At 52.4% G+C, this 19,002-nt stretch overlaps 1 protein-coding gene across 5 annotated transcripts in view; it reads left to right on the top strand.

Moving 5' to 3' along the window:
- LRP4 (LDL receptor related protein 4) overlaps positions 1-19,002 on the top strand; it is a 53,557-nt gene that overhangs the window by 4,847 nt on the left and 29,708 nt on the right. For 2 of the 5 annotated variants that reach the window (XM_086341406.1, XM_086341404.1), the window contains exons 1-14: positions 6,286-7,957; positions 9,345-9,491; positions 10,886-11,002; positions 11,595-11,708; positions 12,089-12,205; positions 12,543-12,671; positions 12,914-13,033; positions 13,660-13,785; positions 14,384-14,509; positions 14,709-14,843; positions 15,213-15,338; positions 16,387-16,617; positions 17,463-17,619; positions 18,727-18,944. Coding sequence is in view for 3 of the 5 variants with exons in the window: in XM_086341404.1 (XP_086197530.1) it covers positions 12,091-12,205; positions 12,543-12,671; positions 12,914-13,033; positions 13,660-13,785; positions 14,384-14,509; positions 14,709-14,843; positions 15,213-15,338; positions 16,387-16,617; positions 17,463-17,619; positions 18,727-18,944 (1,483 nt within the window). In the remaining 2 variants the exon portion in view is untranslated. Of the gene's footprint in view, positions 1-6,285; positions 7,958-9,344; positions 9,492-10,885; positions 11,003-11,594; positions 11,709-12,088; positions 12,206-12,542; positions 12,672-12,913; positions 13,034-13,659; positions 13,786-14,383; positions 14,510-14,708; positions 14,844-15,212; positions 15,339-16,386; positions 16,618-17,462; positions 17,620-18,726; positions 18,945-19,002 lie in introns of those variants that run through there. The other 3 variants (XM_086341403.1, XM_086341402.1, XM_086341405.1) reach the window with 2 other exon arrangements.

Here is a 19,002-nt window from a genome sequence, read left to right as displayed (position 1 = left end):
CCCTTCAGAGCAAACTTCATTCTTTCACGGCACGTAGGCATTCCCATCCTCGCTCACAGCTGAGTGGATCGCCCACCAGCTGCCCTGACACCCTGCTCCCTGCTCGTTCAGGTTAGAGTGAGGAGGGGAAGGGCGCTGCCCAAGCCCCAGTGAAGAAAGCCTCGCCGGGGACTCGCTGCAAGCCCAGACACAGCCCACCGGAGCTCCCCCCTCACCTCTGTGCAGAGCCGGGAGGATCGGAGTTGCGAGCAAAGCCGGAAACAAAAGCCTGGGAGCAAACCTCCCATCTGGCGGAGAGGCAGCACAAAGGTGCTGCTGCATGATTTATCACTGGAGGTTTTCTGGGGCTGGGGAAGCTCCTGGCCCTAGAACCTTTTGGTGGAGGAGAGGGTCCCCCACCGCCTCCCATCTGGGTGAAGGGCCAGGCAGGTACAGGGTAGAGAGACACCTGATTAGCAGTGAAATAAAGACGCTTCTCAGAAAAGGCAATGGCACTCCACTCCAGTACTTTTGCCTAGAAAATCCCATGGACGGAGGAGCCTGGTAGGCTGCAGTCCATGGGGTCGCTAGAGTCGGACACGACTGAGCGACTTCACTTTCACTTTTCACTTTCATGCATTGGAGAAGGAAATGGCAACCCACTCCAGTGTTCTTGCCTGGAGAATCCCAGGGACAGGAGGCCTGGTGGGCTGCCGTCTATGGGGTTGCACAGAGTCGGACACGACTGAAGCAACACAGCAGCAGCAGCAGCAAAGACGCTTCGAGGTTGGAAGGAGCTCCAGTGATCTCTCCTTGCTCAGTTGCTCCACTTCCTGCCCGGCCTGCAGGGCAAGGGGTAGGGGAAATGCTCCGAATAGTCCCCTCCTTGGCCCCAGCCTGGGGAGCCGACTGTCACCATGGCCTGGATGAGGACGAGAGAGAGTTTTTCTGTTGGGTTGACTACGGCCTGCTGGAAATCAAATACAGATGCTGGGTTCTAATAGCCATACATCTAGCAAATAAGAAGGGCTTCCCAGGTGGCTGAATGGTAAGGAATCTGCCTGCCAAGCAGGAGACGTGGGTTCAATCCCTGGATTGGGAAGATCCCCTGGAGAAGGAACTGGCAACCCACTCCAGTATGCTTGCCAGGAAAATCCCGTGGACAGAGGAGCCTGGCAGGCTATCAGTCCTTGGGGTCGCAAAAGAGTCGGACACAACTTAGCAACAACAGCAACAAAGCAAATAAGAAAGGAGAGGTTCCTCCTCTTTCCACTCCCCCCTCCCCACAACCCCACACTTACCTGCTGTTTAAACAAGAAATTTCAGCCACAGGTTCAGAGAAGGAAAAAAAGTGAATGGCTTTAAAATATACCTCCCCCAAATGAGAATTTCTGCTCCTCTGGGAGTGATCTCTGGCGACCATTTTTGCATAGCAAGTTGGGACATGTAGTCCAAAAATGACAAATGGACTTCTGGGGCAGTTAACACTGGTGAATCTCTTTTCTGTATTGCCGGCGCTGTGATAAGTGTTAGCATGTTTTATCACATTTACTCCTCACCGTATCCTTACTAGGAAGATTCTGTTAGATTCCTGTCTTACAGACGGGAAGGTAAGGCTTGGGCCATTTGCTGTCATACAGCTAGTGAGTAACTGCCCCAGGATCTGAACCCAGAGCCTGAGCTGTTAACCCTCTAATCCACACTGGCTCTTAGAATAGACTCTTTTATATCTATCCTAAACCAGAAGACCCTGATCAGGACTGGTCTCTGTTTTATCTCAGATTGACCTCTCCTCTCTGTTTTCAGTCTTCATCTTCTCAGAGAATCCCAGTGCATAAAGAATTACCTATCGGGTGCTTTTTTTTTTTTTTTTTTTTTGATGGAGGGAGGCTTTAAAAAGCTCCCAGGAGATGTGGTTTGTTGCTCTTTGAAGCCATGTGTTATCCTGTGGGCCTTGGGTTTTGAGATGTAGGGGGAGGGGAGAGCAATATTCTGAGCAGCCTCTCAGTGAGCACAGCCGCCTCCAAGCCCTGCTGGATTTGTGGAGTCTTGTTGACTGAGCTCCTGGGCAGGGTGAGGAGACTTCTGAAGACCTGTACGGAGACACAGCTACATTACTGGGTTGAGAGAGAAGATGCAGATGGAGATGGTGGTATTAACAGCAACAACAACAAAAAGTAGCTGCTATGATGTACTTTGTATGTATTATTTCATTTAAACCTCCTATCAACCCTATGAAATGGGTACTACCACCACCCCCATTTCACAAAAAAGGAAACTAATCCATGTCTAAGTTGCTCTGAAATTTAGGTTCTAAATGCTCTTGTCTATGCTTGCCTCCTAGGAATTGGATGATGACAGATTAGGTAAGGATAAAGGATGCCATGTACTTCAAGCTCCCCCAGAGAAGGGCCGTAAAGCGGGACCGTGGTCACAGGACTCTCCCCCGTCTCTTCCTGAGGCCACTTACGCCGCCAACTTAACACATGGGAGCAGCACTGCAGCTTGGCAGACAGTCGAGTTTTTAGACGTCTCAAGCCCTGAAATATTAGGGCTTAATCAAGGGGTGGCTGGATAAGACAGGCTGAGTGAGTCAGATTCTGTAAAAGTAATAGTAGGCGCCGTCATTTATTGAGAGCTTAGTATATGCTAAGGGTTTTTTATGAATTAACTAATTCAATTCTCATAACACCCATGGGAGGTAGGGGCTCTTATCCCAGTTTTCCAAATGAAAAGCTAAGGTAGAAATTAAATAACATGCCCAGGTCCGATGGCCAGTAACTAGCTTCGTTATGTTCCTGTGTTCTTGACACTATGCTCTTCTGCCTCAAAACTTTGGAAGCTGACCTTACTTCTTTTCTGTGTTTGAAACTGGCAAGAGAGGACTGAACTTGCTGGGACTGATAGTCATGTGTCTCATGGTGTCACTTTTGAGAGGGCCCTCGAGGAGAAGAGTTTATCAGATAGATTTTCAAACTAGGTAAGATTGGCCTCTAGGGATCAAGAGACAGAGATACGGAAAGTTATGGACGTCAGTAACTCAGCCTGATAACACAGCAAATGAAAGGAACTCTTTTTGGAGAAAGGAGTGAACTTAAACTTTGCCTGGATACAAGTAGGTAGCCTCTTTAAAAAGAAGATTCTTGCTTTCTTGAGTATAGGGTAAGTCGGAAATAACCACTTTTATTACTCATGTTCTGGGCTTCCTCTTTTCCTCTGACTTCAGCTCTCACAGGATTCTCAAGGAATTTGTTTTTTTTTTTTTTTTAATTTTACAAACTTATATGATCCATACTACATGCAAGCATTGAGCGACGCACTGAATACAGATACAAAGCTCCATATCATACAGTTCCAACTGCCAAGAGACTTCTGGTCTAGTAGGAGAACAGTGGTCCCACAGTGGGCTAAGTGCTGCCATAGAGGAGACACCAGGGGCCCCTGGGCACAGGGCAGACGCTTTCAGTTAAGTCAGGCTCCACGGATCCAGGTTGGGCAGCATCAGGAGGGGGTTCACGTCCTGGCCTCCTGCTCTCAACCATTTTCCTTGTTTGGTATTGGTTCCAGAGTTTTTTTTTTTCGTGTGCAAGGTCTGTCCTCTCAAACAATGGCTGTATAGAAACCCGGGTCTCTCCTGACTCCAGGTGTCTCTTGGGTGAGACCAGATCCATTTCCATGTGGCTTTTGGCTGCTACCCCTTTCGGTTATGTCAGTTTTGTCTTGCGGCACGGGCCTCCCTTTCAGTGGGAGATACTGCCCAAGTAAGCTGAGTAACCTGCCCAAGGATTGGTCTCTTGATTGGCCTGGGTGTAGTTTAGGGTCATTTCAAACAACTTATCCTCATTAAATAAGGTTTGTATCTTCATCATGGCTGCCAGTTGATAGAAAAGAAGACAGCATTGGAGAAAAGAACAGTGTTTAAGAAAACCATTCCTGGTGGCCCAGTGGCTAAAACCCTGTGTTCCCAAGGCAGGGGGCCTGGGTTTGATCCCTGCTCAGGGACCTAGATCCCGCATGTTGCAGCTAAAGAACCCGCATGCTGTGACAAAGATGGAAGGATCCCAAATGCTGCAACTGAGACCTGGTACAGCCAAACAAACAAATATTTTTGAAAAAAGAAAAACGTCTTTCACTTATATAAGTGATGCTCTCTCCCTTTCCCATTGTAATCACTTCCAGGCTGCGAGAGCTGTCATATCCCTGTACTCATAGGACAGCCCTTAAGCCTTCTCATTTCTGGTTCAACTTGAAAAAGCTGCTCTGTAGCTGTGTATAGTCACTGGACACCTTGGGCCTCCGGGAAGGTGTGGTCCCTCCTGAGCTGAGCGTTCTGTGAGGTGGTGAGGAGCAGTGCCTCTCCAACTTGAGTGTGCCTCAGTGAGAAGCTTTACTGAAAGTCCGGATGCTGAGACCATAGGAACAGAAGAATATTGGTCTAAGGATCAGAATGGGGCTGCCCTCCTGGCTCTCCTACTTAACCTATGACCTCGGCCAAAGCAGATGACTTACCTGTTAAAAGGGTACGGCTGTAATGATTAAATGAGAACACAAGTGTGTGTGCAAAAGTAGCTTGCAAACTGCTAAGAGAAACCGCGGAATTTAATCATTTGTTGTGTGGAGTCCTGCCTTTTTCTGGACCAACACAATACTGAGGCGCTCATTCAAAGGCCTAGGGTTCCAAACTCTCCTTGCTTCGCTACTTGACCTTAGAGCAAGGGGAATGGGCCTTTAGCCTTGGCAGTAGCCAGAAGGAGGGGTCACTGCTTGAAATCCATAAACTCTCTGTGCATTTGCTAAATGAGACTGCAGAAAGAAGGACTCGGAAATTCCAGTATTACCAATTCCCTTTTTGGATCTCAGAGATTTGGAAACTCTCATAATAGCAATACCATGTATTGGGAGGCAGGAGCATGAGGGGATTAAGAGCAGAGGGTCTGGAATTGACCTGCCTGTGTGTGAGTGCTGGCTCCAACCCTTAGTATCTGTATGACTTGTCAACAGACTACTCCTCCCTGGGTCTCAGAGTCCTCACCTGTAAGATGGTGATAATAATAACAGACACCTCCCAGGACTATTGAGAGCCTTCAGTGATGTAGCATAAGAAAAGTATTTTAGAAGAGTATTTGGAGAGCACGTGGTAAATATTCAGTGAGTGGTGGCTGTATTTTTATAAAGCTTTCGCTGTGTGCTGGCCCTTTGCTAAGAAGTTTACATGGATTTTTAAAATTTAAAACATTTTTTAAAAAGAAAAAAAAAAGCATTTATTTATGTATTTGTCTGCACGGGGTCTTAGTTGCGGCACTGGGATCTAGTTTCCTGACAAGGGACCAAACCCAGGCCCCTGGCACTGGGACTGCAGAGTCTGCGCCGCTGGACCACCAGGGAAGTCCCAGATTATTTCGTTTGATCTTTACAAAACCCTTTGCGGTAAAACTATTGTTATTCCCATTTTATGGATGAGGAAACTGAGACTCTGGCATGAACTAACTCGCTCAAAGTTGTAGAGTTAGTGGTAGAACCAGGACTTGAACTCCAGCCTCTCTGACTCTGGAATCTATGTTCTCTCACATGTTCCGCAGTATCTGGTAGTATAAGCAGGTGGAGGTCTCTCTTTCTTTCTGAAGAAAGCAGTGAGAAAGTGGTAGGTAACATGGCTGAGATTCGAGTTAACCTCCTAGGAAGGCCCTATGAGCACAGTAACATGTATCCCAAAAGCTGGATTACCGGATGATCAGGGATAGTGAACACTTTGGGAAGAGATCTTTTCCTTGTTGAACAGCATTAAATTTAAGGTCCCATGCCTAAGGCCAGAAGCCCCGGGGAGCGCTCTAACTGAACCCTTCTTGAAATGAAGACCGCGTCTTGCCACCCGCGGTCATTTGTTTCCTTTCTTCACTCACCATTCTTTCAGTTAAAAAGGGTTAAAAGCTGTCCTTTATGATCACAGCCAGGACTCGAGTGAAAAGGCAGAATTCCACCTCCCAGGATCCCAGAGGGGCAGCAGTTGTCCAGAAGAGCTGAGTCTTGGAGGATAATGTGTCTGTTTACCGTATGAACACCCAAGCCAAGAGTTTGCCTGTCGCCGGCTGCCTGACCTTCACATGCCAACGTTCAGATGTTGCTCTGACAGGCAGGAAGTCGTGCCTTTTCAACAACCAACTTGATGCCCACCGGATGGAATGCTTTGTTTCCAAGTCTGCAGGGGGAAGTCAGGACTTCTGCTATCACTCAGCCAAAGGGGGTTGGGGAGGCTTAAAAAAAAAAAAAAAATCCCCTGAAGGCTCTTCTTTACCTACTGAATTCCCCTTTTTTTTTTTAAGATTTATTTATTTATTAATTATTTTTGGCTGTGTGGGGGCTTTTCTCTAATAGTTGTGAAGTTGTGAGCGGGGGCTACTCTTCCTTGCGATGCGCGGGCCTCTTACCACGCTGGCTTCTCTTGCAGGGCACAGGTTCTAGGCACAGGTTCTGGAGCACAGGTTCTGGAGCACAGGTTCTAGGCACAGGTTCTGGAGCACAGGCCCAGCTCCTCCGCCTCCTGGAGAATCCTCCTGGACCAGAGATTGAACCTGTGCCCCTGCATTGGCAGGCAAATTCTTAACCACTAGCCTGGATTTCTTCTGACTTGCATGTAGCCTAAGGTGCTGCTGTCCATGATCCTGGTACTCAGGTTCTTAGCTTCAAGGCCTTTTAGAAAAGAAGCTAGCCCCCAAATCCTCATGTCCCCATACCTCCAGCCTGCACTTCTGGAGCATCCTTGGTGTGCCCAGGCATGGATCAGCCTCTCCCACATTCATCTTCTCATCTAAGTCTGTGACTTTTTTATATACCAAGCTAAGGGGACTATGGTACTTAATACAAGGTAGCACAACTGGTCAGGGGTCCCAACTCTGTCCGCTCCAGGTCCAGAGCTTTTTCCTCTTCCCCTCCCTCCCATGCCTTCTCCTCTCCATTCACCCCCTTACCCTGATCGCCTCCTTGGTGTGGCCCTGCTCCCTGCTCTGTGTGGTTAGCAGTATTTCTCAACCTTCCATTTACATTTTAGGCCGGATAACTTATTTGTTTGGGGGCACCTTCCTGTATGTTCGGAGGAGGCAATGGCACCCCACTCTAGTACTCTTGCCTGGAAAATCCCATGGACGGAGGAGCCTGGAAGGCTGCAGTCCATGGGGTCGCTGAGGGTCGGACACGACTGAGCAACTTCCCTTTCACTTTTCACTTTCATGCATTGGAGAAGGCAATGGCAACCCGCTCCAGTGTTCTTGCCTGGAGAACCCCAGGGACGGGGAGCAGCCAAGCGTTCTTGCCTGGAGAACCCCAGGGACGGGGAGCAGCCTAGCGTTCTTGCCTGGAGAACCCCAGAGACGGGGAGCAGCCTAGCCGACTGCCACCTATAGGGTCGCGCGGAGTCAGACACGACTGAGCAACTCAGCAGCAGCCGCAGTTCTGTACTTTGTGGACTAATAGCAGCGTCTGTGGCCTTTATCCTCTGACTTCCATCCGCAGCGTCTGTGGCCTTTATCCCCTGAATTCCATCCGCAGCGTCTGTGGCCTTTATCCTCTGACTTCCATCCGCATCACCAGTTACAACCCAGAATGTCATCACACGTTGCCAAATGCCCCCCAGGGAGAAAAAAACATCCTTCACTGGAAACCACTGTGGCAGCCTATTCTTGCTCTTCATCATTCCTCCCCACGAAGGGGGTCAGTGTCTTGGTGAGCCCCGTGGCACGGAGTCCTCTGGAATACTTAGTTATTGCTCTTCCATCCCAGCCAGAGTCCCCGAAAACAGTGCTTATAGCTGTGATGAGCTGATCACACTTAGAAAAGTTTCTCCGTCCTGCACTTGGGGAGACCTGGAGAGACAGGCGAACTGGCCTTGGAGTAGATGTGCAGCTTCTCCCAGATGGATTCCTGTGGCTTCCGCAGGAAGTCCTGCATCTTTTCTCGGGCAGCCAATTCCCTCAGCATGTGGAAGGTGAGGGCAAGTCCTCCGCTGAAGGTGGGGTGAGAGCTGTGGTCCTCTACTCCAGAGACATACGTTTTGCCTGTAGTTTCAGAGCTTCACAGATCATAAAGGCTGCCCACCCACCCCCCCATCCATCTGCAGGTTAGGGACCCCTGCTTTCTGCTTATCATTGTCCTGGGGGTGGATGTGGAGAGGGAGGGGTCTAGGGAACAGCAGTCCTTTGCTTTCGGTGGGAATAGCAATCCACCCTTTCACTCTGGGCCCTGAACCCTAAAGCTGGCCCCAGGAATATAATGTGAAGTGACGATGGATGTCAAGGAGATGAGCCAAGAGAGGAATGCTGGGCCCCGGGAAATAGGAAAGGAAGCGGGGTGGCATTTGGGAGCTGACTCCTTCCCCATTCCAGCCCAGCCCGAGGGCAGCACCCAGCGGAGGGGAGGACAAGGAGAAGAAAGCAAGTGGGGGAGATGAGCAAGGGAGAGGTGGCCCCCATCCTTCCCAGCTGCAGCAGCCCAGCGGGTTAGATGAATGCTGGTGTGGGGGGTGGGAAGAGTGACCCTGGCAGAACCCTTTGTTCCAGCTGAGGCTGGAGCGGGGGCACCGAGCCATTCACACGCCATCCCAGGGCATCCTGCTGGGCACGCTGGGGAGGGGGCGCAGCGGCCGGTCATGGGACTTGGCCAGGCAGATAGCTGGATGCTCAATAGGGAAGCCCAGCTGCGTGCAGTGAGGGCTGGGGGCGGGGCAGCCCCTGCCATCCTTCCTCCGGGCCACGGCCAGGCCCGCAGACAGGAAGGCCCCGGCTGGCCCCAGTCGCTCTGCCCCAGGGGAACCTGGTCTCCCTACCCTGTATCCCGTCCCCCCTTCTCCTGGTCGCCCCCCTTAGAGGTGCGCTCTGACTGTAGGACTCCCAGCAGTGTCTGCTGCTTCCTGCTCCTCGGTGTGACTTCTCATCCCCAGAGGGGCGCCAGCATTTTAATTCAGCGTCCGGGTCCTGAATAGAGGCAAAAGCATCCATAAAGCCACCTGGATTCAGAGGGAAGGACCTGGAAGCCTTTGTGCATTGGCCTCCTGTCCCTGGTTCCCTTTCCTCGGGACCAGTAGCCCTGCAATTGGTGTCATTTGTCTCTGGTCCTTTGCGGGTGTGCAGAAAACCCTGTCATAGAGGGGAGACCTGGGCCGTCTGTGAGCCCAAAGTCAGACAGTATCTTCTGGACTGTTTGTGCCTAGAGGAGGGGGACGGCACCATGACGTCACCCACATCTCCCCGCAGTTGTCTCCGTGACCTCCTGGGTAACAGTGCCCCTAGACTCGGCTCCTCTACCTTGCCCCACCTGGAATGGGTTTTGGTTGGGTGGGAGCTGAGCCCTCACTGGTTCCTCTTTTCTCTGCCCAGGACTGGCCAGCAGCCCCGAGTGTGCCTGTGGTCGGAGCCACTTCACGTGTGCAGTGAGCGCCCTCGGAGAGTGTACCTGCATCCCTGCCCAGTGGCAGTGTGATGGAGACAACGACTGCGGGGACCACAGCGATGAGGACGGATGTAGTGAGAACCCTCCCCCTGCCCCGGGCTCTTGGGAGGGTGATGGATATAAACAGATGGGAGGTTTCCTCACAGTGTGTATGGCTTCAACCTTCCCCTGTTTCCCATATTTCCACACACGTATAGTCAATAAATGGTAGCTTAGCTGGTAAAGAATCCGCCTGCAATGTAGGAGACCCCGGTTCGATTCCTGGGTGGGAAGCTCCCCTAGAGAAGGAATAGGGTACCTTCTTCAGTATTCCTGGGCTTCCCTGGTGGCTCAGATGGTAAAGAGCCTGCCTGCAATGCAGGAGACCTGGGTTCGGTCCCTGGGTTATTGGGAAGATTCCCTGGAGGAGGGCATGGCAACCCACTCCAGTATTCTTGCCTGGAGAATCCCCATGGACAAAGGAGCCTGGCGGGCTGCAGTCCATGGGGTCACGAAGAGTCAGACACAACCGAGCGACTGAGCACACCCAATATAGCCAATAAAACAGAGACTTTAAACAAGCACAGGAAAAAACAGCCTTGAATAGATCTCTGTATTTGTGTGCGTGTGTATTTGTGATGCATATTTGTGTATTTTTAAATGTGCACACTATACGTGGATGCAGACTGTTTATTTCTTACGTTGGTATTCTGTGTAATCACACCTTTTTAAATAACATAAACTTGGTAAGAAATTTTATATTCTTGTTAAGTCTCCCCTTTCCCATAGTGTGATAACGTACGCCACAGGCTAGGGTGCCCTGGATACACGTCCTGGACTGTAGCAATATTGCTCCTGAGCCAGTTATGTGTCTGGGTTCTGGGGTGTGGCCCCCACCCCGGCAGCACCTATGTCTGAGGGAGGCTAATTAGTCTCGTAAGAGTGAAGCTATAGCCCGGACCTTATTACCCCTAACCAGTTTAGCTAATTGCGATGGTGGTAAATGGCTCACTTTCATGGAGCACTTTCATATGCATTATCTCAAAAGACCTCTCTGAGTCAGTTATAATTATCCCCATTGTACAGTCGGAAGAACCTGGAGCTAGGTGAGGGTAACTGGCTTGTGTGATAAAAGTAATGAGTTCTAGAACTTGACATCGAGCCCAGGTGTGTCAGCCATTATTTAATAAGAGGAATGGCGTGGGGCGGGGCGGGGTGCGGAATACATTTGCTTCTCTTTTCATGCTTTCCTTCACTGCTTTCCGGGTGGTTTTGAGTTCCTCGGACTCTTCTGTCCTGTGAACCCCTGAGGAAGCTCTCTCTTCTTAGCTGCTGTTTCTGCCTGGTTCTGTATTAGTGGGCGCCAGGGGCAGTTGGAGGAGCCAGTGAGGAGGGACCGTAATTCAGACAGAGCCAGAGGGAAAGATGGGGCCTGCCTGAGTAAGTGCCCCAGACTGACCCCTGTTCCCCTCCCGTTCCCGGGGCTCAGAGTTGCCCACCTGCTCCCCTCTCGACTTTCACTGTGACAACGGCAAGTGTATCCGCCGCTCCTGGGTGTGCGACGGGGACAACGACTGTGAGGATGACTCGGACGAGCAGGACTGTCGTGAGTGCTGGGCGGGGCTGGGCGGCTGACGGCCGGCTGGGCGGGGCAAGGCGTTTCAATCAGAAAATGAGGCCCCGGTTTTTCACCATAGAGGATAATGTTTGCTGTGGGTTTATCACATATAGCTTTTATCATGTTGAGGTATGTTCCTTCTATTCCTGCTTTCTGGAGGGTTTTTATCATAAATGGATGTTGAATTTTGTCAAAGGCTTTCTCTGCATCTATTGAGATAATCATGTGGTTTTTATCTTTCAATTTGTTAATGTGGTGTATTACATACACCCATGGCTGATTCATGTCAGTGTACGGCAAAACCACTACAATATTGTAATTACCCTCCAATTAAAATAAATACAAAATAAATAAAGAAAAGAAAAGAAAATGAGGCCCCAGCCCGTGGTCTTTGGCTGTTGTCCTTCCACCTCCTCTCTCGGCTTATCTAAGCCCCCCTGGAGGTGGGGGACAGCCAGCTCCCCAGCTCCCTAGGGCAGTATCGGAGCTGCTCTGCTCCACCAGGCTTCCTGCTGGGTGTCCGGGCGCTGGCCGGCCCCCTGCCCCGGCCTGCAGCAGCCTGACTGCTCTGTGCCCACAGCCCCCCGGGAGTGTGAGGAGGACGAGTTCCCCTGCCAGAATGGCTACTGCATCCGGAGCCTGTGGCATTGCGATGGTGACAATGATTGTGGCGATAACAGTGATGAGCAGTGTGGTGAGCGGTGCTCCAGGGGGGCGGCGGGGACAGGCAGGGAGGCTGGTGGATGGCCTGGCCGAGGCAGGGGCAAGAGCCTCAGGGGCCCTAGCACTGCCCAACCCTTGAACTGCCTGGGTATCTGGAGCAGCTGGAGGAGAGCAGGACGGGGAGATGGGCCCGACACCCCGGGGACCACAGAACGGGAACCTGAGGCCAGTGTCTCCAGAGCCTCTTCTTTCCCCTCAGGAGTCTATACCGAACCCACGGAGTCTTGCAGGGCCTGGGTCAGACTCCCAGGGGGCAGCGAGGGTGGGAGTCAGGGAGGATGACCGGAGGGTAACCGGTGCGGCTCCTGCAGGACTGCTGTCCCACTGTGTACCCCCCTCCCCACCCCCCAGACATGCGCAAGTGCTCGGACAAGGAATTCCGCTGCAGCGATGGAAGCTGCATTGCTGAGCACTGGTACTGCGACGGAGACACCGACTGCAAAGACGGCTCCGACGAAGAGAGCTGTCGTAAGTGGCCCCAGGACTCAGGCTGCCGGGCTGGGCTGGGGGCAGAGGGCGCCATGCGGTGGGCTGAGGGCCAGGCCGACGAGTGAAAGGACAGCGCAGGTCGCCGGCGGGAGGGTGGGTTCTTAGGCAACAGCTCCTCCTGGGCGGGGCCGGGAGGGAACAGGTGCCCCAGGTGAGAAGGGAGGCCTCCCTTTGGTCCTCTGGCAAATGGGCGTGTATCAGGGCCACGCCCAAGGAAACTTCTATGTCTGAGTGCCTGGCCCCTTGGAGGAGTCCGGGCCCTTCTCCTCTGAGGGGGCCTGAGTGCGTGCCCTTCCCCGCCTTGCCCTCCTTCCAGCCTCAGCAGTGCCAGCACCCCCTTGCAACCTGGAGGAGTTCCAGTGTGCCTACGGCCGCTGCATCCTCGACATCTACCACTGCGACGGTGATGACGACTGCGGAGACTGGTCGGACGAGTCTGACTGCTGTGAGCACTCTGGCCAGCGGGGTGGAGGAGGGGAGGCCGGCTGGGAGGAGCTCCTGGGGGGGCGGGGGTGAGGCCCGGTTGCCAGCTGGGGCAGGAGCTCAGGAGAGGAGCTTCTAGAGTCCCTGGTTCCCTATGGGGCCAACCTGGAGGAGCCAGGGTGCCAGGGCTGTTGCTTCCTGGTCCACGGTGGGACGCTGTGTGTGTAGACTGGCTTAAGACAGAAGCCTGGCGTGTCTCCCCAGCCTCCCACCAGCCCTGCCGCTCTGGCGAGTTTATGTGTGACAGTGGCCTGTGCATCAACGCGGGCTGGCGCTGTGACGGCGACGCGGACTGTGATGACCAGTCTGATGAGCGCAACTGCAGTGAGTGGGGGGCAGTGCCAAGGTCTGGGCCGGAAGCAGGGACAGGCCACCTCTAATAAAGCTCCAAGATAGTTAAGACAGGTCCACCATATACAGTCGTGTAGGCTGGGCACTGCACAAAGGTGCTAGGTCCAAAGGATGCCAGTCCCCCAGTAGACTTCTTTATTCCATAATTCTCTAGATCTATATAGTCATCATGGCAGTTTTCCAGCAGATGGCAGTAAAATGTCTTGAGGAAAAGACACCTTTTTTTGATTCCCACAGAGATGCCATAGAGACCAACTGTGACCCTGGTGTCAAGAAGAGTGTCAAAGGGATTTCACTGCAGTCCTTTAGTTAAGATTTAACTTTGAAGACAGGGGTGCCGGTTTGATCCCTGTTTAGGCAGTTAAGCTCCCTCTTGCCTCCTGGCCAAAAAAATCCAAAACGCATAACAGAAACAACATTGTAACAATTCAATACAGACTTTAGCCCCCCAAAAAGAAAAATGGTCCACATCAAAAAAAAAAAAAAATCTTAGGAAAAAAAGTGGCGTGGGTGCTGGCGTAAAGTGCAGCCTAGGGTGGCAGGGTGGGGCTTCAGGCTAAAGCGGGGTCAGCCTTTCATCAGCCCTGTGCTTTGCCCAGCCACCTCGGTGTGTACAGCGGAACAGTTCCGCTGTCGGTCGGGCCGCTGCGTCCGTCTGTCCTGGCGCTGTGATGGGGAGGACGACTGTGCGGACAACAGCGATGAAGAGAACTGTGAGAACACGGGTAGGGTCTCCCTGGAGAGCCCCAGGCCCCTTAGCCCGTAGTTAGTCTGGAGCAAGGAGGTGGAAAGAGGGTGTTACTGCTGCCTCTCCAGTCGGGCCAACATGATGCTTTCATCAAGTCTTGCCCATGGCCTGGATTCTTCCTGCTTGTCTCAGTTACCAGTGTCAAATCAGGTGCATCTGTTGACCCGAAGCCTCACAGCCCGGAACACAATATCAGGGCCGGGAGTTTCAACGGCCTCTCACATTCTTACTCACACGTGGCCAGCGCCTGTTCCTCTGGCCTGCTCTCCGGTTGACAGCCCTACGCCCCCTCCCCTAGCCGCACAGGTGCCTAACACATGGGTGGGCTCTCTCATTCTGCCCCACGTCCCATCTTACCGTGCCACTGTGCTGTCCTGGGGAGAACACGAATGCAGACAGCCCTGTCTGAGCTGTTTCCTGCTCTGGACCCCGACCCTCCCACCTTGAGTCTCATCTGTCTCCAGCTCAGCATAGAAAATGACAGGCTCCCATCTTTTTGTTGTTGTTGACCCAAGCCCCGTCAGCCCTGCCTGGCACTGACCTGGCTGTCCTTCCCTCCTCATCTTCCTCTCTAGGAAGCCCCCAGTGTGCCTCGGACCAGTTCCTGTGTTGGAACGGGCGCTGCATCGGGCAGAGGAAGCTGTGTAACGGGGTCAACGACTGTGGGGACAACAGCGATGAGAGCCCCCAGCAGAACTGCCGTGAGTGTCCCCACCCCACTCCCCGGGTGCGCCCGCCCATGGTTTGTGGCCACGCCCCACCCATCTGCTTCAAAGAGAGTCCTCCCCAGGGACGCTTGCAGCCCCGGGAGCTGTTCTTCGTGGTCCAGGTGGAATGCCAAGTTGGCTGTCTGGGGGAGGATTCCGGGCTCAACTCCCATCTCTGGCTTGGCTGGCACAGGGCCCCGGACGGGTGAGGAGAACTGCAGTGTTAACAACGGCGGCTGTGCCCAGAAGTGCCAGATGGTGCGGGGGGCCATTCAGTGTACCTGCCACACTGGCTACCGGCTCACTGAGGATGGGCGCACCTGCCAGGGTGAGCTGGGGCCCCCTGGGCGGGAGCAGGGCGGGGGGCTGGGTTAGCCATGGGTCAGCCCTCTGAGAGACGTGACCGTGTGTCATTTTCTCAATAGCCCCGGGAGCTGGGGGTTGTTGTCCCTCTCATTTCGAAGACGGGGGGAAATGAAAGCTCAGAGAGGTTGTCACTTAATGAAGGTCACAGTGCCGATGAATAGCAGAGCTGGGACCCCAGCCCAGCTCAAAACCCTTAACCACTTGCTCTGTAGGCTTCCCGCTGGACCTGGGAAGTAGGCGGGTGTGTGGGCAGGAAAGAGCTGGTCAGCTTGGGAGCTCGGGCTGGAAGATGGTAGAACCGAGATCACCTGCCCTTGCTCCGTCGTCATAGATGTGAACGAATGTGCCGAGGAGGGGTACTGCAGCCAGGGCTGCACCAACAGTGAGGGGGCTTTCCAGTGCTGGTGTGAAGCAGGCTACGAACTCCGGCCTGACCGGCGCAGCTGCAAGGCTCTGGGTAAGGGGGAGCGGGGGTTGGCATTTGGCTGGGTGGGCAGAGAGCTGAGCAGGGCAGCCAGGGGCTCTGGTGCTTGGAGATTGGTAGAGTTAGAGAGATGTTTTGTTTTTTTTTTTTTTTGCCTTTTAATTTTATATTGAGGTATAGCCGATTAACCGGAGAAGGCAATGGCACCCCACTCCAGTACTCTTGCCTGGAAAATCCCATGGATGGAGGAGCCTGGTGGGCCGCAGTCCATGGAGTCGCTAAGAGTCAGACAAGACTCAGCGACTTCGCTTTCACTTTTCACTTTCCTGCATTGGAGAAGGCAATGGCAACCCACTCCAGTGTTCTTGCCTGGAGAATCTCAGGGACGGGGGAGCCTCGTGGGCTGCCGTCTATGGGGTCGCACAGAGTCGGACACGACTGAAGCGACTTAGCAGCAGCAGCAGCAGCATAGCCGAATAACAAGTTTGAGCAAACTTGTCTTCATCTGGGAGATGGTGAAGGACAGGGAAGCCTGGCGTGCTGCAGTCCATGGGGTCGCAAAGAGTCGGACACGACTGAGCAACTGAAGAACAGAATCGTCAGTTAACAATGTTGGGATAGTTCAGGTGCACAGCAAAGGGACTCAGCCACACATGTACATGTATCCATTCCCCTGTACTCCCCTCCCATCCAGGCTGCCATGTAATATTGAGCGGAGTTCCTTCTGCTACATAGGTCCTTGTTGGTTATCCATTTTAAATATAGCAGCGTGTACATATTCATCCCAAACTCCCTAACTATTGTCTCCCCGTATCCTTCCTCCCTGGGGACCATAAGTTTGTTCCAGAGAGATGTTTCCATAGCATTAAAATGGATTGTGAGTTGCATTCTGGGCCCCAAGAATGGGATGAGGTGTACGCTTTGCAGGCTGCCAGTCTTCTCATAATGATGGATGCTGACAGCTTGAGACATGCCCTAGTGGGCCAGGAGGCTCCTTGGAGCTTGGAGGGGTGCATGCTGATGGCTGCCAGGGAGCAGCTCTGGAGCCCAGTTGGGGCCCCATTTCTATGCCACGTCCCAGGGCCGGAGCCTGTGCTACTGTTCGCCAATCGCATCGACATCCGGCAGGTGCTGCCGCACCGCTCCGAGTACACGCTGCTGCTCAACAACCTGGAGAACGCCATCGCCCTGGACTTCCACCACCGGCGCGAGCTTGTCTTCTGGTCCGACGTCACCCTGGACCGGATCCTCCGCGCCAACCTCAACGGCAGCAACGTGGAGGAGGTTGTGTCTACAGGGCTCGAGAGCCCAGGTAAGGAACGGGGACCCGTGGGGAGGGGCAGGGCCACACCATGTGCAACAGCACCCAGGGAGGAACACGGGAGTGGCCACAAACCTTTAGGCAGCAGAACGTCTCACAGTGAGGCCTTGCATGCAGCTCTAATACCGAAAATGTTCATTAGTCTACAGTCATTTTATAGGCTCAGATTTGTAATATTTGCTTGTTATTGAGCTCGATCACTGAGAATACTGAGACCATTTCGTTGAATGGAACTGTTTGAAACCAGAGATTTGTGGATGACAGCTGTAATTCTCTATCAGCCTGGCATCCCATCTAATTCTGACTTTTGTTTTGATTACTTCATATTAGGAATATTCTGATGGACCCAGATAGATAGCATCCAAATGTTTGCAGATTAGAAAAACAGTAGCTCGCTCTGCCATCTCATGCCATTCGACAAGCAGGGGAAGTGGGTTAGAATTCGGTATTAATTAAGCACATTTGACTCAGATGCTTATGGAACTGATGATGTTCCCCTGTAAAACCCTGAGGCACAAATTGCAAACCCCCGGGGCCAGTAGGGGTCAGGGAGCTAGGATTCCGGAAGTGGAATGTGATTGGCTGAGAGGAGGAAACGCATGACCTTGGATGGTTACTTGAGTTCTCTTTGCCTCAGTTGCTTCATCCTCATGGGGATTATTATAGCACCTAACTCACACAGTTGTAACAATTCAAGGTAAAACGTGTGTTTGTAAAATGGTGAGAAGAGTGCCTGGCCCAAGAAACAGCTTCGTGCAAGAGTTGCCCTTGTTTCTATAGCACACAGGGGCCCCCGCTGAAGCCCTGACGCTCTTTCCATGACCTCTTTCCTCCAGGGGGCCTGGCTGTGGATTGGGTCCATGACAAACTCTACTGGACCGACTCGGGGACTTCAAGGATTGAGGTGGCCAACCTGGACGGGGCCCACCGGAAGGTGCTGCTGTGGCAGAACCTGGAGAAGCCCAGGGCCATCGCCTTGCACCCCATGGAGGGGTGAGCGAGTTGTGACTCCAGCTGCCACGTTCCTCTTACATCCTTTAGGGACAGTTCCTCCGCCACCTGGGCCAGGCTTTACTGGGGGGCCAGGGGACCTCACAGTGTGGTGTTAATAGCCTTGGCTCTGCACCCAGACGCACCTGGGTTTCCAGCTCTTCGGTAACTGACTGTATGGCCTTGGGCTAGTTCATCTCTCTAGGCTTCCATTTTACTTATTTCTAAACTGGTGATAAAAATATACCTACCTCACAGCTGTGTGAAGATGAAGTGAGGTGATGCATTTTAAATGGCACAACACACATTATGTAAGTGGTAGCTGTTTAGTACCTTTGTTATTAGTTTATAGGGTTGAGCGAATTAATAAAAATTAGTAATTTTATCATTAGAAGAAAGGTCTTTTGCAGGGGAAGTTCTTTGCCTCTGGCTTTTAAAAATTAAGTGCAGTCAATTGAGAGGGGTGTCTTCTAAGACCCTACAGTTATAGGTCCCCTGGTTTAGAAGCGTAGTGTGTGTGTGGTACGTGGCATGTGTGTGCGTGTGCGGTACGTGGCATGTGTGTGCGTGTGCGGGTGTGAAAATGACAAAAGGCAGCGGCAGAGCTGTGACCAAGAGGAAAATGCCTGTCCCGAGTCGTAGCCCACTAGTATTTTTTGTTTCACAAGGTCAGGATTTTCATCTGTTTTGTTCACTGCCATGCTCTCAATACGAAAAGATATGCTCATCTCATAGCAGATACTCCAAAATATTTTTGTTAAATGAATACATTCTCTGTCTAGAGACATTTAAATTCAAGCATTGAGGGACTTCCCTGGTGGTCCTGTGGTTAAGATTCCGTACTTCCAATGCAGGGGGCATGGGTTGGATCCCTGGTCAGGGAACTAAGGACCCACATGCCATGCGATGTGGCCAAAAATTTGTTTTTTAATAATAATAAAATAAATAATTCAAACATTGAAAAACATTCTGTAAACCCAACAGAATGTATTTCCCACCAGTTGGAGTTCCCTGGGTGAAATCAGTAAGAGCCCCCTGCCTGATTACTATGCTGGGTACCTTACCTGCCCTCTACTGCCTGCCTCCCAATGTCCTTTTCTCTCTTCCCAGGACCATTTACTGGACAGACTGGGGCAACACCCCCCGCATCGAGGCCTCCAGCATGGATGGCTCTGGCCGCCGCATCATCGCTGATACCCATCTCTTCTGGCCCAACGGCCTCACCATCGATTATGCCGGGCGCCGTATGTACTGGGTGGACGCTAAGCACCACGTCATTGAGAGGGCCAATCTGGACGGGAGTCACCGCAAGGCTGTCATTAGCCAGGGTGAGGCCCTTCCTTCGCTCTCCTTCATCTCTCGTTCTGCTTACCCTGTCCCAGACCC

Source organism: Bos grunniens, chromosome 15 (assembly GCF_055505025.1).
Source record: "Bos grunniens cultivar Pamir isolate PY7600 chromosome 15, Bosgru_T2T1.0, whole genome shotgun sequence".
Taxonomy (NCBI): domain Eukaryota; kingdom Metazoa; phylum Chordata; class Mammalia; order Artiodactyla; family Bovidae; genus Bos; species Bos grunniens.
This window is presented reverse-complemented; position numbering and strand designations above follow the sequence as displayed.